The sequence below is a fragment of the Mesocricetus auratus genome, unplaced genomic scaffold (genome assembly GCF_017639785.1).
Source record: "Mesocricetus auratus isolate SY011 unplaced genomic scaffold, BCM_Maur_2.0 Super-Scaffold_100041, whole genome shotgun sequence".
Lineage (NCBI taxonomy): Eukaryota > Metazoa > Chordata > Mammalia > Rodentia > Cricetidae > Mesocricetus > Mesocricetus auratus.
Genome location: NW_024429218.1, coordinates 6,078,020 through 6,093,222, shown reverse-complemented (window position 1 = coordinate 6,093,222; position 15,203 = coordinate 6,078,020). Strand labels below are relative to the sequence as shown.

Here is a 15,203-nt window from a genome sequence, read left to right as displayed (position 1 = left end):
AAGTTTAGAAGGGGAGGGAAAGGTTGGAATCTGCGGCAAGAGCTAAATACGCATGAGGCTGAGTTCTTTCACTATCGAACTTAACGCAAGGCTGAGTTTTCCTCTTGTCGGCCAATGCCTGCTCACCTCCAAGTCACTCTTTAACTTACTAGAATCTGGCTTCTGTTCATGATCTGCCACTGCAGTGATGTCCTTGAAGGTCACCAAGGAGCGTCATCATGGTCAAGACCACGTGACCCAACTTCCCTGTCTCTCTGCAAAGTGTCTCAGAATTGCCCCTACCCAGAGTGTCGATGCTTGGTTGAGGTTTCTCTGGTGGCTCCTCTCCTTCTCCGGAGTTACTACCCACCTCTCCACCAAATCTGTTATCTTCCAAGGCTCTGCCTTCGGGATCCTGTGTTGTCATGACAGCTGAGTTGCTACCGTAGTGTTATCAACTGTGCTGTCTTCACATATCATCTTCGAATCGACGGGCCTGACTGTGAACGTATTTATAAGCTCCAGAACAGAGTCAAGGAAGGAATGAGAGAGAAGCAGTTATTGGAGAAGACGTGGACTCACTGTGGGATACGGTCAGCTGGGATGGAATGTCTGAATTCTGTACATAGAATTCCCTAACACAAAGTCACGTGTGTGCATATTTAGCCTCTTATGCACAGGCAGACAAGCCCAACTGTTAGGTCCTTCATCAGCAGGAAATTATCATTCTGCTTGTTGAAAAAGATACACGGCCTCTCTGTGTAACTGAGACTCCTGCATACGCAGCCCTGCTGCTGCAGGCCCATGTTTGATGCCATAAAGAGATGAGGTCTTGCCTGATAGCCCAGTGACGATCCCCGCTGTTCCCATTTGTTTCACCGTAGGGAAGATGGGAAAGGGGGATCTGATTAATGAAGCTTCTCTGACCCTTAATTATTCTTTTCACGTGTTAGTCTTCATCAACCTGTTTTTATCTTAGGCAGCACGAGGGGAAAATGTTGTCTTCTAATATGAGGCCTGAGGAGCAAAACTGATGGCCTTCCTTCTGGAGGCTCTCATACACGTCTGCTTATATCTAGCACTATGCAGCCCTCTATGCATTCTTTGTATATGTGTTCCATGTTATCTATCTGAGCACCCATCAGTCCCTGCTTCTTCCGTCCTCCTTTGATAAGAGGATTTTATCTGGAGTATGGAATTTTTGATCAGCTATTTTCCATGACAGTCCCTGTCCAACCCAGATTTTTTGAGGGAATGCCATACACAGAGAAAAGGACTGTTGAGTATAACTATTCACAGTTCCATTGTAGAACCCTTCCCTCAGTATACTGAGGCCCTGTGGGAGCTGCCAGCAACCTTTGCTTGACCCTGATGCTAGTCCTAGGCTACTGTTGAGAGTTTCTTCCTCTGTGCTCCCTGGACTCATGGGCACCACCCACCCAAGAAGCAGCTTACGTCCCTGACAAATAGCTTTTCTAAAGAAATCCTAGAAAGTTCTCATCTATGAGACAAGTAAAAATTGACCCCAGAATAAGAGCCCTAGATCAATGGGAAAGCACTTGCGTAGCTCACGAGAGGCCCCGAATTCCAGCGTAAGCACTGCAAGACAGACAGACAGACAAACCAGCAAGCAAGTAAACAAGATCCCAGGGTAAAGGGGCCCTAGAGACCCTCCCCTAGAGGGCTTTGGACTGCTTTCTCTTCTTCTGCATCGTGACCCCACAGTGCCCCGCACTCCGACAACTCCTTCACCCGCATTCCGACAACTCCATCAATGCTTCTCGCGAATGGGAGGAGGAGGAAGACTCTTGAGCACACACATCAGGTTGGGTGAAGGAGCCGGCATCTGTGTAGAGTGTAAAGTACGGGCAACACGGGGACATGAATAATAGTTCTGCTGGCCATCCCTTGTTCCCCGTCTACGAAATCACTTTCCTGCAGCCTTTGCTGAGGCAACCGGCCACTCAATCTGACTTTATGAGCGTTTCTTGAGCTCTTTCCAGACCTGCTCTGCCACCTCTGTGGCTGCCCCCAGAGGCATTCCACCATCCCTAGTCATGGGCAAACCCATTACTTGCAGGTGAAGGAGTGAACACTCTGTTGTTACTAGACACCCATCCTTCTACACCTTGGGCTGGCAATTCTCATGAATCTTATGAGGGTAATCAGAGGGCTTGTATTCTAGATGTCCATGGGAATAACTGGCTCGTCAGCACACACTGAAACTTTAAAAAAAAACCTGTTTCACTCTTTCTAGTTTCCCACATGTGTTCCTGAAATTGCTTCCAAAAGAGATGATCACACAGGAATCTTTTTCTCAGGGCTTTATTTTTCATTGAAACCCAGAAGATAAAGTTCTATAAAGTTAGATTACAGATAGGTAATGGAGAGAGATAAGTAGGTGGGTAGACAAACGATAGTAGAGCTAGATCGATACATGGCAGATAAGTATGTTGGTAGACAGATCTAGAGAGAAGACAGTCAGCTGGAGTAGGCAGACAGATGGTGATGGCGGTATCTGCTATATCTGCATTCTGGGCAGACTCTTTGTATGGAGAGCACTGTAGTGTACATTCTGCTTGGAAGTGAAATGTACTAAGAGGAGCAGCTTCTTGGTCTGTATAGCCCATATTGCAATAGCTAAGAGTCACATTAGAATAAAATTAGTTCAAGATGAAAGTCAGATGACAGCTGCTGTTTTTCTAGATTTGCTTTAGATCTGGAGAAACTCATCTTTCTGGGATGGTTTGGGAAGAGCCTTACAGACGTGGTCCTCTCTAGGCGTGTGTATACATTCTGGTAACACTTCCCTGCAAGCACACGGGATGTGTCTATGAGCTGGTTTTCCTAATGTGCCTACAGTTCATGGAGTCAGAGTTTGGATCAAGCAGGCAGATCATAATATTTAGCAATTCATTATGCTAAAATTAAAATGACTTTGATGACATCTGCTAAGACATTTATTCTCTTACACAAAACACATGAACCACTCTGAGCAGCAGGGTGGTGGGAAGCAGGGACAGAGTTAGAGGGAGGAATGTGGGCATCCATCCTCATGTAACACTCTTCTAACTCATTTAGCCAGATGAAGTAACCACATATTGGTAAAGCATGCTCAAGCCACCTTCGCGGTGACTCAGGCAGTTAAAGCATGGCACTTTAGCTTTAATCCGAAGTTCTCTCGTATTAATATCAGACATTGCAAACTCTGGAGTGGGTAGGAAAATATTTTCAGTCATTTTTTTCATTTCTGAGCCCACTGTGGCTTGAAAACGGAGGTGCTGATTTTTTTTCATGATTGCCTTGCAAGAATTCTATCTTGCAATGACTTTTTCTAGAAAGAGCCAGGGAACCATGCTTTATTATTTGCCATTTAATATTTGGGTGAGTTCAGCCTCTTCTGCCGGGGGTGGGGGTGGTCAGAGGACAGTCTTAGGCATTGGTTCTTGGTTTGAGATGTGGTCTCTGCTTCACTGCACATGCTCTAGGTGGTCCTGAGCTTCCCGGAACTTTCGTATCCGCCTCCCGATGGAGGACCTGGAGCACAGGCATGTACTGCCACACTCACTCTATGTTCATGGCTTCAAACCCAGGCCCTCACATTTGCCACATGAGCCACAGGACCATCTTTCCAGCCCTCAACCTCTCTTTCTGAGATGCTTAATATTATGTGATAATTGCATTTATTTAGCTGAGCCAGGCTTCAATTCCACAGCAGTGTCTGTCCTGGCTGGAAGCCATTTATAACCAGATAGCTCTTGCTACACGGGATGGAAATCCATCTGACGTGGGGGGATTAATTTTGATAGGTGAATTAAAGTGGATTCTCTGCTCTTGGTTTGTTGAAACCTGAGAAATAATTAATGCCTATTCATTTCAAAAGAGATCCCAAGGGAATATGGACATTGGTTTTCTTCCTCTTTTTGCCCTTTCTAGCAACATGACTACCTGGTGTGTTGTCCAAATGCAGGTCCAACACTGCAGGAGTTATGAATGAAAGGTCTACAACTTCATGGGGAAGGAGCTGAGGTCTTGATGGCTAGTTTGGATTCACAGGAAGGTCTCATAGATGGAACTTTAAAATGAGTTTAAAAAACTTATTTTCAGTAGTCACTATGATTTTCATCTCCCTTTTTTGGTCTTAGGTAATTTCTCTGGCACCTTCCTTTGACTGACAAACCATGACTCCTTGCTCTTGTCTAGACTGCGTTTAGCTTGTAGAATCTCTATTCCCCACATCATCAAGATCTCCTAGCTGCTGAACTTCACTAGGATAAATGGATTCATCTTATGTTTACTCCCTTTGGCTATGAGGTCAATAAGATGATGTCAGACAGGAGAATGAACACTTTGGAACATTCCTAAATAACGCTCAGCAAGAAGCCATCTGCCGTGGCCCAGCAAGGCACGTCATGTTCTCGGCCCTAACAGACATTAGTGACTTGCAGAGTGGCCATGTGTATCATCTCAGCTGGGCAAAGTTGGCTGCAGCACTTTGCAGCAGTTATAGCTAGGACAGGAAATCTCAGAAAACCTGGAATACAATGAAAGAAAGCAACAGGCCAAAGAAAGATCAACAGGATGCCGAGGCTTCACAAGTAGTCAAGGGTGGCAACCAAGAAAGAAAAAGAAGCCGGAATATAGCCAACCTTTTTTTAATTAGAGTATATTATACTTCCAAACTCGATACACTAGAAATTGGCAATGCAACGTAAGATGCAAAGGAAAATACCAATTACTGTCAAAATGACCCTGTACAGCCTTGTAATGCAAAAGCTTTATACAATACAAATTTTCAGTAATGTACACAAACCTTGACAGTATGATCATCTGAACATAATATGAGGAGTTAAAAAAAAAAGAGAGAGAAGAAAAGGAGAGAGAAAGTGCTGAGAACCCTAATTGCATTACTCTGTGGAAAACCAAGCCAGCTTTCATGGGAGAATGCATAGTGGAAACTGAACTAAAGTTAGTTGTTAGGAGAGTGTCTCAAAGGTGTTAGTGTTTTCACAGGAAGGACATCTACGGAATACATCCTTCCCCGAGTACCAAACCGCAAACCAGATTCAGGGGCACGCTTTATCTAGGTGGATTCTGAAAATGCTGTAGATTTTCTTCTTTATTAATAACAACAACGATAATATAAAAGAAGTCAAACAAACTGCAAACACACGTTTTTCTCACTCAGAAAACTTTTTATAATTTACCAGAAAGATTGATGACTTTTTCCAAAGTGCTAAAAAAAGTTGCCCAATTATATTAAGCATCACCAAGTCATCCAAATACAGGCTCAGTGGCAAGCAGTGAAATGCACGGCATCTGGGCGGTGAATGTTCCCACCCGCCTCCCACTCGCTCTCTCGAGCTCCCTCCCGAGGACCTCTTATTGCACAGGTGGCATGCTGTAAAGCCCAGAGTCCTCATTATCAGGTCCCCATTCAGGTTCTTAACCTGTGGGCACTTCTGTGTGAGTCGCCTTCCCGCCGACCTCCGGGGGACCACTGTGACCCTTGACTGCTGTCACTGAACCTGCCGTTTTGAAAACACATTATCAGCCAAGTGGCACATTCTCCATTAAATGGGGATAATAACATGACTTTAAACAAAAGCAAAAGCAAATAAAAAACAACGAACCCACCCATAAACCCAGTGACCCTGGGATCATATTGTCCAGAAGTGTTGAGCGTGTCTTTTACCGAGATATCCACACGGTGAGCTGAACACCGTTTTAGACAAGGCCAAGAGTCTCCGCGGGAGGACGACTGAGGCCCTGGGGCCTTCCTGGGCTAGCAGGTTGGTCTCCCTGCCTTGTGGACATCTCCGTAGTGTAAACTTGTTTTCCAGGGCCCTAACCAGGCTCTTCACCCATGGCTGGGTGACAGGTGCGGGAGGGTCGCCGAGACCCGCCAGGTTTGCAAGAGGGAGGCTGAGGGGGTGGGGTCAATGGAGTGCAGGCGGCCAGTCTTCTGGCTTTCAGTCGAACTGCACTGACTGCAGCGAAGCAATCCTGACAAGGGAGACACGGGCGCTTTTATTTCTCCCTGGCTAACGTAAGGAAAAGGAGAGGTGGGTATAACCCCGCCCCAGGAGAATACAGCGAGGGAAAAGAACGGTCGGAAAGCATTCCTCCTGGACACCAGGGCTTCCGCTGATAGCAACAGAAGCTTTCACACTCCAACCTTCTCGCTTTTATACAAAGCACACGTCTTCCTGCTCTTTCAGCCTGTTGCATACTGGAAATCCTGCTGTCTTACAAATACAAGCCAGTGAACATATTCAGCCAAAGATTTACTTTTCCTTTTTAAACCATCCATTATTTTCTACGATAAGCTAAGGGCTATGCAACCGATCCACACCTGCTTCTCGCTGCAGTAAAGTGCTGCAATATACTGCCATTTTAATGACCATAAAATAAGAGCTTTAAAGAAGTATAAAGTCAGCCTCCCGGCGGGCTACATCTACCAAATGGAAGGTGGGGTCACTAATATTCATGGAGGGTACAGCACAGCCAGAGGCTCTGGGGACAGTGGGGCTCCTGGGGCATCAACCGAGGCATAGGACCTACAGCACCTGCTTGTTGTGTCCGTGCTCATACGTCAAAGAGGTCGTGGCTAAAATTTCAGACATAGTCTACTCATTCCATAAAAAAGGTACAATTCCTTCCTTTTCTTTTACTTAGTCCTTTTCTCCCAATGAGAAACAAACTAGTGCAAGACCAACGCACTGTGCAAAGCTGCTTTTCTTTTTAGTCTGAGCATTTACACCCAGAATCGATCCAAACCCCTTTAATCTCCTTGGCTGGATTTATCAACCATAAAAATTTCCACTCATACAATTTTTTTCCTGCAAACAACTCAATACACCACACACATATATACTCTGCCCTTTAAAAAGGATGCCCTTCTGTGTTTGTGTGTGTGGGTGTGTGTGTGCGCGCGCATTCACCAAACACCTCGTCTCCATGTGGGCACACACAAAGAATACCCAAGTTTTGTGATGTCAGCTGTGCAATAGAACTGTCACCTGATCCCGTCCATCTTCCTAAGTGGAGATGTGACCTCCAGGCTTCGAGCACTCCACTGGAAAACATCCTGGCACCCTGCACATCTTCATCCACTAAGCACCAGGCCCTACCACTCTGTAGCCATACAATAGGAGAGAAAGGCCCTGAAGGAGGTGGGGAGACCATGGTGGATGAACAGTCCAGAAGGGAGAGAAAGAATGTTCCTCACTATCAAAGAGGCCAGTACAAAAGAATGTGTAATAGAAATGTCATACACCACACCACAATACCACACGCTCATACAATACCACATACATATACACACACCACACCATACACACACACACCACACACACCACACACACAATACTACACACACATACAACACCACATACATATATACACACCATACCATACACACACACAGACACACCACACCACACACACAATACTACACACACATACAACACCACATACATATACACACACCACACCATACACACACACAGACACACACCACACCATACATACAATACTACACACACATACAACACCACATACATATACACACACCACACCATACACACAGACACATACACAGACAGACAGACACACACACACAGAAACACACATACACTTTCTCTTTCCCAATCCACAAATGTCCACAACACCCCAGTCACCCAGCAGAAAACCCAATGTACCAGTAGAGAAGCTTCCAAGTGCTGATTGCTATTAAGGGCACTCTTTTCAGGGCTTAACATGACAAAATTCCTTTCAGAGGCAAGCACTCGGGAGGGCTGAGAGTGGGAGGGATGGCTGGGGAGGCATGCCTCTGAAGGTAGGAGGAGGCAGCAGACCACTTCTCTGAAGATTGGCTAAAGCAGCTTTCAGGTCAATGGAATAGGTATACATACAGAGCCAATTTCTACTCCTTACTAAAGATATACAGTACACATGGTCCAGACCCCTGGGGCCTGTAGGTTTTGCAGCAACATACACCTGCTGGGGTTGTGTTTAAGTTTTGTGGGTTTTTAATCTTTTCCTGTCTCTGTCTCTTGGTTTTTGGTACAGAACAGGGCTGTCCTCAGACAGTCTCTGCTCTTTCTCTTAGTCCAAGATAGGCAAGAAAGGAGTGTTTGGGTGAGGGGATGCTGGGAGGCGCAGTCTGAGGTCGGGGAGGCTGGAATGTGAGATCCAGGTGGCTCTTGGGGTACAACATTGTCAAGGGAATGAGATGGGCAAAATCCGAGTTTCGGTATTTGTCAAGACACAGCGGGGAGCCGCTCAAGGCCAAGGCCTTGAGCGCCAGGTTGGGCTCCGAGCTGCTGCCGTGGGCTGCTGACAAGGCCACGGTCTGCAGAGCCTGCGAGGCGGACATGACCGACAGTGGGGACAAGAGACTCCGGCCACCCCCCACAACCAGGAGGGGGGCTGCAGGGCCAGCTGGCTCTCTGGAGGCTGGGCTCAGGCCTTTCTTGTCGTCCTCGGGGCCATCCCCACTCTGATGCTTCTTCACGTGCCGGCTGAAGACGAAGGGGTGTGTGGTCTTGAACAGGCACTGTCCGCAGCTGAAGGTCTGGCGGGGGGCATGCTTCAGCTTCTTGTGCAGGTTGAGATTGTCCTTACGCTTGCAGCTGTAGCTGCACTGGTCACAGTGGAAGGGCCGCTCCCCGGTGTGCACACGCACGTGCTCGATGAGCTTGTTGGCCGTCTTAGACAGGTAGCCGCACTGGTCACACTTATAGTGGTTGCCCAGGCGGTGCTCGCGGGTGTGCGTCTCCAGCTCCAGCTGGTTGGCCTTCACCGTCTGGCAGATCCGGCACTTGTACTCCATCTTGTAGTGGGTCTTGAGGTGGCACTCCATGGCAGCAGGACGGTTGGTGGAATAGATGCAGAATGGGCACCTGCCAGGGAAGCAAGGCAAGGGAGGGTGAGCCACGGGGGTCCGGTGGCAACCCTACATCTCCCCTCCTCACCGGTCTGCCCTGGGCCCGCCCTTGGGTCCCCAAGGCCTGGCCTGCTCAGCCCTGCCACCTCTTGGATGGCCTTGCTTGGCCTCACTGTTGACAGGGAGCTCTGGGCGGTCCGCTCAGCTGGTCTGGGGGCTCCAGGCTGCAACAGCCGAGGCCATCCCTCACAAAGGAGAGAACTCGAGGAGCAAATGAAGCTGGTACTCCCCTCCTGCCCCCTCCCAGCCCCTGGGGCCCTCTCCACCCCCACCCCCCACTGGGCATGGCAGAAGTCGGGCTTCCTGACCTCCCCTCTAGACGGGAGCAACACAAAGAATCGACTTTTCATGCACCACACCAAGCACACGCAGAAAGGCTAAGAGGTTGTAAAGAACAGCTTACAGGGGAGAGCTACCTCCAGCAAACAGAAAGTCACAGGAGCCAGAGTCGTGCTTATTAATGGGGTTAGGATGAAAGGCCTGTGTGTGTCCCTCTGTGTGCCAGTGTGGTGTGCCTGTGTGCACCAGCATGTGGACTCAGCGTGGCATCTCCTAAAGTGCCAGTTCTCCTCCAGGGATGGGAGGTGAGGGCCGGGACAGGGGCCCGGGAGCAGGCAGCCCACATAAACGGTCCCTCCGCTCATGAGGGTGAGGAGGAAGGGGACTGCTCTCTCGAGCTGGAAGACATTCTTGGGACATAATCATGTCATAGAAATCCCAGGGATTCGACTGGAAGGGGAAGTCTCCTGGAGCAGGACTTTCTGGGATTTCTTTTGCGTTCTCTATGGCTCTCAGAAGAGCACTGAGGAATACTGACTCAGAATCTGAGCGTCTTTACTGACAGCTGCGGTAGACCTGAAGTGGGGCCGAGTCCCGGCTTCCGGCCCTGACTGGGCTCCAGGGGTCTCCTCTAGCACAAGGCCTGGGTAGCTCTGACTGGGACTCCAGTCTCCACCGCGGATCACGCCACCACAAGTCCGGTCGCTGTCAGGGGGCTGTGAGGAGTGGGGTGTGTTTACAAAAGCTGCTGGGCTCCCTGCTTGGAAGCTGCCAGGTTTGAGTCTGTGGCTTAGAGGATAACTGTAGCATGCGTGCTCTTTCCAGAAAGAATGTCGATGCCTGAGTGGCTGCCTCAGCTTGGACTCAGCTCCTGCAAGGCAGGGCTCGCAAGGGGACTGTCCTCAGAGGGTTGGAGAGGTGTTCAGCAGAGCCCAACAATCAGGTGCACCGTGCACTGCCTCCTCAGCGCCAAGCTCGCCGTTAGCCCTGGAACCTCAGCTCACAGAGAGTGCACAGAGATATAGAGCCCATTCCCAGGTCAAGTGCACACACAACCCCTACGCCAAGCTGGGCCTTACCTAGAGGAGTCTGAAACTCACCACTGTCCTGAGCTACGGCAAAAGAAAAATAATAGTATAATCTTATTTGATCTGCATTATCAACAGGATATAGAGTACAAGCAGTCCCATCACAGAAAAGCATTTAGACATCGGCGGTCTGCCTGAGTTAAGGACGTTTCTGTGACCCTCAGCTCAGCCTGCATTTCCCTGCTCAGGCAAAACACACTGGCTTTTTCATGCTCCCATTATTTATCTTAAAGACACTTTCTCAGGTAAATCAATTAATTCTCTGATACGGCAAAAGAAACAAACAAAACAAAACTCACTGTATAGCCAGAAGGCATTATCAAATTTTTTTTCAAAGAATTCTTCTACTTGGTTGTCCTAGAACATAAACTATCATACGGGGATGGTTAGCACCGACAGGAAGTGTCTGACCCAGTGAAGCATTGAGGTCACTGTGCAGTGTCCCCAGTTTGTCAGAGGCTCAGGCCTGCTTGGGGTCTCAAAAGGCGAGAGGCAAGGCCACAAGTGGCGTAGGTGTGACTCAGCTCCCAGGAGGCAATGACACCACTGCATCCACAGAGGGCAGATTTCTTCTTTTTAATAGAGAGGGTACAAATCTCGATAAAGGGACAGTGGGTTACACAATCCCAGCTAAGCTTCTGCCAGGCATTTCTTAGCCTTTCACTATGACCGCCCCACCACCCCCAGGGTGGAACAGGGTGGGATGGCATCAACAGGAGGTGCTACGCCACGGCTCTTCCGTTACTTTGCAGAGGGTGCCCTGACCAGCCAGCCCCCGCTCCGCCCCCAACACCTGCTCCAGGTCCCTTGGGGCTCTCTAACTCTTACTCATTCAGGAGGCACGCCACCTCTCTGAGGTTGTTTCAGGGATGAAAATGGTTTAAAGTGAGAGGCTCCCCACTTATATTAAGAAAATACAAGAAAAAGTGTTTCCCCCATTCTTTTAGCTATATGGTGAATTTTAGATGAAAATGCCTTGACAGTTGTCTTTCTGTACCCAACTGTTTTATGCTCCTGTCTCTTTACTACATCCAAAATGCCTTGTGATTTGGGACTCTGCTTCCAGAATCAGTGGAAGATTAAATTCTGGTGGTGCTGGGACATGAATCTCCCAAGGTGAAATGGTATTTTGTTCTTCCTCTGCCCTTAGCATCTATGGTCAGGCCAGCCCACAGTGTGCTTGGCAACAGCTGTTGGGTCTCGCCTGAGGCCAGGGGCCTTGCTGCAAATAGTGCTTGAGGATGATGGTTCTTGCCTACATCTTTTGGGAAGGCGCCAGCATGTCCGCATCAGGCATTTGGTGTTTGCATGAACACTTGCTGTCTGATCAAACCATTGAGAGTCTACTTTGGGGGCTCGAGTGCCTACAGGACTTACTTAAAAAGCTAAATACATGTCAGGCCATCTAAAAAATGAACACGGTAACTTGCAGTGACAACTTGTGAAATGATCACTGCCTGGGGGACACTGGGCTGGAACCCATTAAACTCAAGTCTGAATGCAACCCAGCACCACAGTGTAGACTAGGCTGTCACACTGTGCTGATGCTCTGTGTTGTTCAATGCCACAAGCCTGGGGTACTTGTTAAGTGGCTTGTCATGCTGTTGGGTGACTCCCTTGGGGACAGCTGGAACCTCATCCAGCCAGAGGCAGCAGATCTTTCTAACTCTGCCCATACCAAGCTCCCCCACTCTCTGACCCCCAAAACCTCCATGGGGGGTGGGGCAGGGCAGGGGGAAGGGGTGTTTAATAACAACTCAATAAAAGATTCTGTACTTGCTTTCCTTACTTGAGCCCACCGGTGGGGACAGTGTGGCATTTCTTATGCTCCAGCAGCTGCTCAGGGGTCTTCATGAACTTGTGGCACACGTCACACTCAAACATCCGGGTGATGAGGTGGATTTGCAGATGGCGCTCAAACATATTCTTCGTCTTGCAGACAAAGTTGCAAAAAACGCATTCGAACCCTGAAAGGACCGAAGCTGGGTGTAGGAGTGTGTGGGGAAGGGCAGGCAGGCAGTCGTGGGTGAGCTCCCCTTCCTGCCAACCCTGCACCCTGCACCACACACAGCTTCTCCAGGTACCATCCCCCACATCACTGCCCGGAGATGGTTCCACAGTCAGCCTCAGTGTCCATGGCCCCTCCCCGTCTTCCCATCCCATATCTGAGCACAAACCAAACCGAAGCAAAGGGCTCCGTCCAAGTGGTGAGCACCTTGTTGCAGCTGTTTGCCTCGCCAAGGTGCGTCCTTAAGACTAGGTCACCCTAGGGTGGGCAGGGCGAGCAGGCCATGTCCTCCTCCTCCTCCTCCTCCTCCTCCTCCTCCTCCTCCTCCTCCTCCTCCTCCTCCTCCCTCACCTTTCTCTGGCTTTTCCTCGCTGTTCAGTGATGGCTGGCTCCCGGGTACCACGGAGATGACCAGCAAGTTGTTCCCACCCTTGCTTTTCTGGGAGCTGTCTGAGTCATCTTTGCCATTGGCTGAGTCACTCAGAGTTGACAGTGAAGATGAGGAGGGGCTGTTTGATTCACTGGGGGTCTTCCTGTCATCACCTGGAAAATGAAACAAGCCAGGTCTGTCACAAGGCTGGGACCCCTTAGAATGACGGCAGGCGAGGAAGGGGCGTCGCCAGTTTCTGGGAGTTCACTCCTTCCAGTACCCCCAGGGCACCCACGGGGAACCTCATCCCAGTGCAGCCACGGAGAGGGCATGTGGGGAAAGTTGGACCCAGATAAGAGTGGGGCATTTATGAAGGTCTTACAGCAATTAAAACATGGCAACAGCAGCTAGGATGGGTCACACAGAGTCCAGGACCTGCGTTTCATTTCAGATGCTTGTCTTGGTTTACCCTCACACATTTCCTAGGTCTGGGGCTGTGGCTCAGGGTCGGAAAGAGGACTCAGCATGCCCGGGGCTGTCCATCTAGTGTGTGCACAATGGTACCTCTCCTAGGCTATTACCATTCCTCCTTCACAGAGACCAGATGTGATTGCTGTACAGTGCAGAAGCCTGGCTCAGTGGGCCACTATGCTCACGCTCATCAGCACACATCGGGCTCCCCTTCAAAGCCAGGCACAAGGAGGTCAGGAGCCACGATGGTGTCATGAGACTTCTAACACTGCTACTGAAACTGCTAAGAACCAGAATATATGAAACAATGTTTACAACAATAGACACGAGGCAAGGAAGAGGTTGGTCTCTGAGGGGCAGGGCGAAGGAGGCAAGGCCATGGCTGCTTGGCTTCCTGCCCTGAGCTGTGTCTTAGGCTGCAGGGCAAGGCGAGGGATGGAAGAGGAGCCTGATGGATTCCCCCGGGAGAGAGACACAGCCAGGAGTCTGGGAGGTCAGAGTGGACACAGTCACAACGAGGAGCAAGAACACAGAGAAAAATACTCCGAGACCTGCAGAGGTCAAGAGGGCATGGGCCAGAGCAGGGGAGGGGTGAGCAACTACCCGTGCCCAGAGCTGGGAGTCACCCGAGAACAGAGAGGGCAGTGCCTGGCACCCAACAGGGCGGGTCCTAGCGCTGCTTCCAGCAAGGTCAGAACAACACACAATTCATGGGCATTGGGTGGGACCCCGGGGAAGGACTTTTACAAAGAGGTAATGATTAGTCCCAAGTAGGTGAATACCTTATGACCCATACCTGTCTAACAAATCATAGAAGAAAGATGCCAAGACACCAAGGCCTCCAAGTACCTATGTCCTAAATAAAGGTCAACTATGCTAATAGAAACAAAAGATACATAACTGAACAGCCAGCATAGTAAAGTCACAATGTTTGGTTTCTAAACAAAGATTATCAGATATGCAAAGAAACAAGAAAAACCAGCTCAAAATGGGGAGGGAAACCAACCATCAAAGCTAACCCGGAGCAATCAGAGCTTTAGAACTTTTTGTAGAGGACACCATAATTATATTTCAGATGTCCAAAAAGTTAGACACACAGAAGACATAGAAAGGTTCAAATCCTATTTCTACAGACAGAGAAACACAGGATGGTATCACTAGAGGGTTACACAGCAGAAGAAAGAGCAGTGTATCGGATGGTTTTATGTCAACGTGACACAAGGTAAGGTCATCTGAGGGGAGCAAACATCAATTAAGACAGTGCCTTCATGAGATGGGCTGTAGGCGAGCCTGTAAGGCACTTTCACAATTCAACACTGGTGGGGAGGGTCCCGACTATGCAGCTGGTGCCATCCCTGGGCTGATGGTCCCAGGTCTGTAAGAAAGCCATGGGGAGCAAGCCAGCAAGCAGCACCCTTCCATGGCCTCTGCCTCAGTTCCTGCCTCCAGGTGCCTCCCTGTTTGAGTTCCTGTTCTTACTTCCTCCAACAATGAACAGAGATATGGAAGTGTGAGCCAAACAAGCCCTCTCCTCCCCAACTTGCCTCTTGGCCATAGCGTTTCCTCACAGCAACAGAAACCATGACTAGCACAATCAGTAAACCTCAAGTGGTAGCTACAGGAGGATCTTTTTTTTTTCTTTTCTTTTTTTTTTTTTTTGGTTTTTACGAGACAGGGTTTCTCTGTATTGTTTCGGAGGCTATCGGTCCAGCCTGGCCTCAAACGCACAAAGATCCGCCTGACTCTGCCTCCCGAGTGCTGGGATTAAAGGCGTGCGCCACCACCGCCCGGCTGCTACAGGAGGATCTTAAACAGAGCAGAAGAACCCTCTCAAATAAGAAGAGCACCACGGAGCTGGGAGATGCCCTAGGCAATGTTGACGGCGCTAACTGAGGCCCTGACTGGCTGGCCGATGCATAACTTAGCTTTTTGTTTCTTTGAGACATGGTCTCTCTGTGTAATCCTGGTTGTCCTGGAACTCACTATGTACTTCCTGCTGGCCTTGAACTCACAGAGCTCTGCCTGCTTCTGTCTTAAAAGTGCTAGGATTAAAGATGT

The 15,203-nt window shown here is 49.2% G+C and overlaps 1 protein-coding gene across 10 annotated transcripts in view; it reads right to left on the bottom strand.

Moving 5' to 3' along the window:
* Positions 1–7,689: 7,689 nt before the first annotated feature.
* The window catches only part of Znf827 (zinc finger protein 827), a 178,871-nt gene continuing 171,357 nt past the window's right edge, over positions 7,690–15,203 (bottom strand). For 4 of the 10 annotated variants that reach the window (XM_040734808.1, XM_040734810.1, XM_040734811.1 and 1 more), the window contains 4 exons: positions 12,656–12,847; positions 12,086–12,263; positions 10,309–10,320; positions 7,690–8,885 (listed from right to left, as the gene is read on the bottom strand). In XM_040734808.1, coding sequence (XP_040590742.1) covers positions 8,066–8,885; positions 10,309–10,320; positions 12,086–12,263; positions 12,656–12,847 — 1,202 coding nt within the window. In that variant the 3' untranslated portion in view covers positions 7,690–8,065. The other 6 variants (XM_040734815.1, XM_040734817.1, XM_040734814.1 and 3 more) reach the window with 5 other exon arrangements.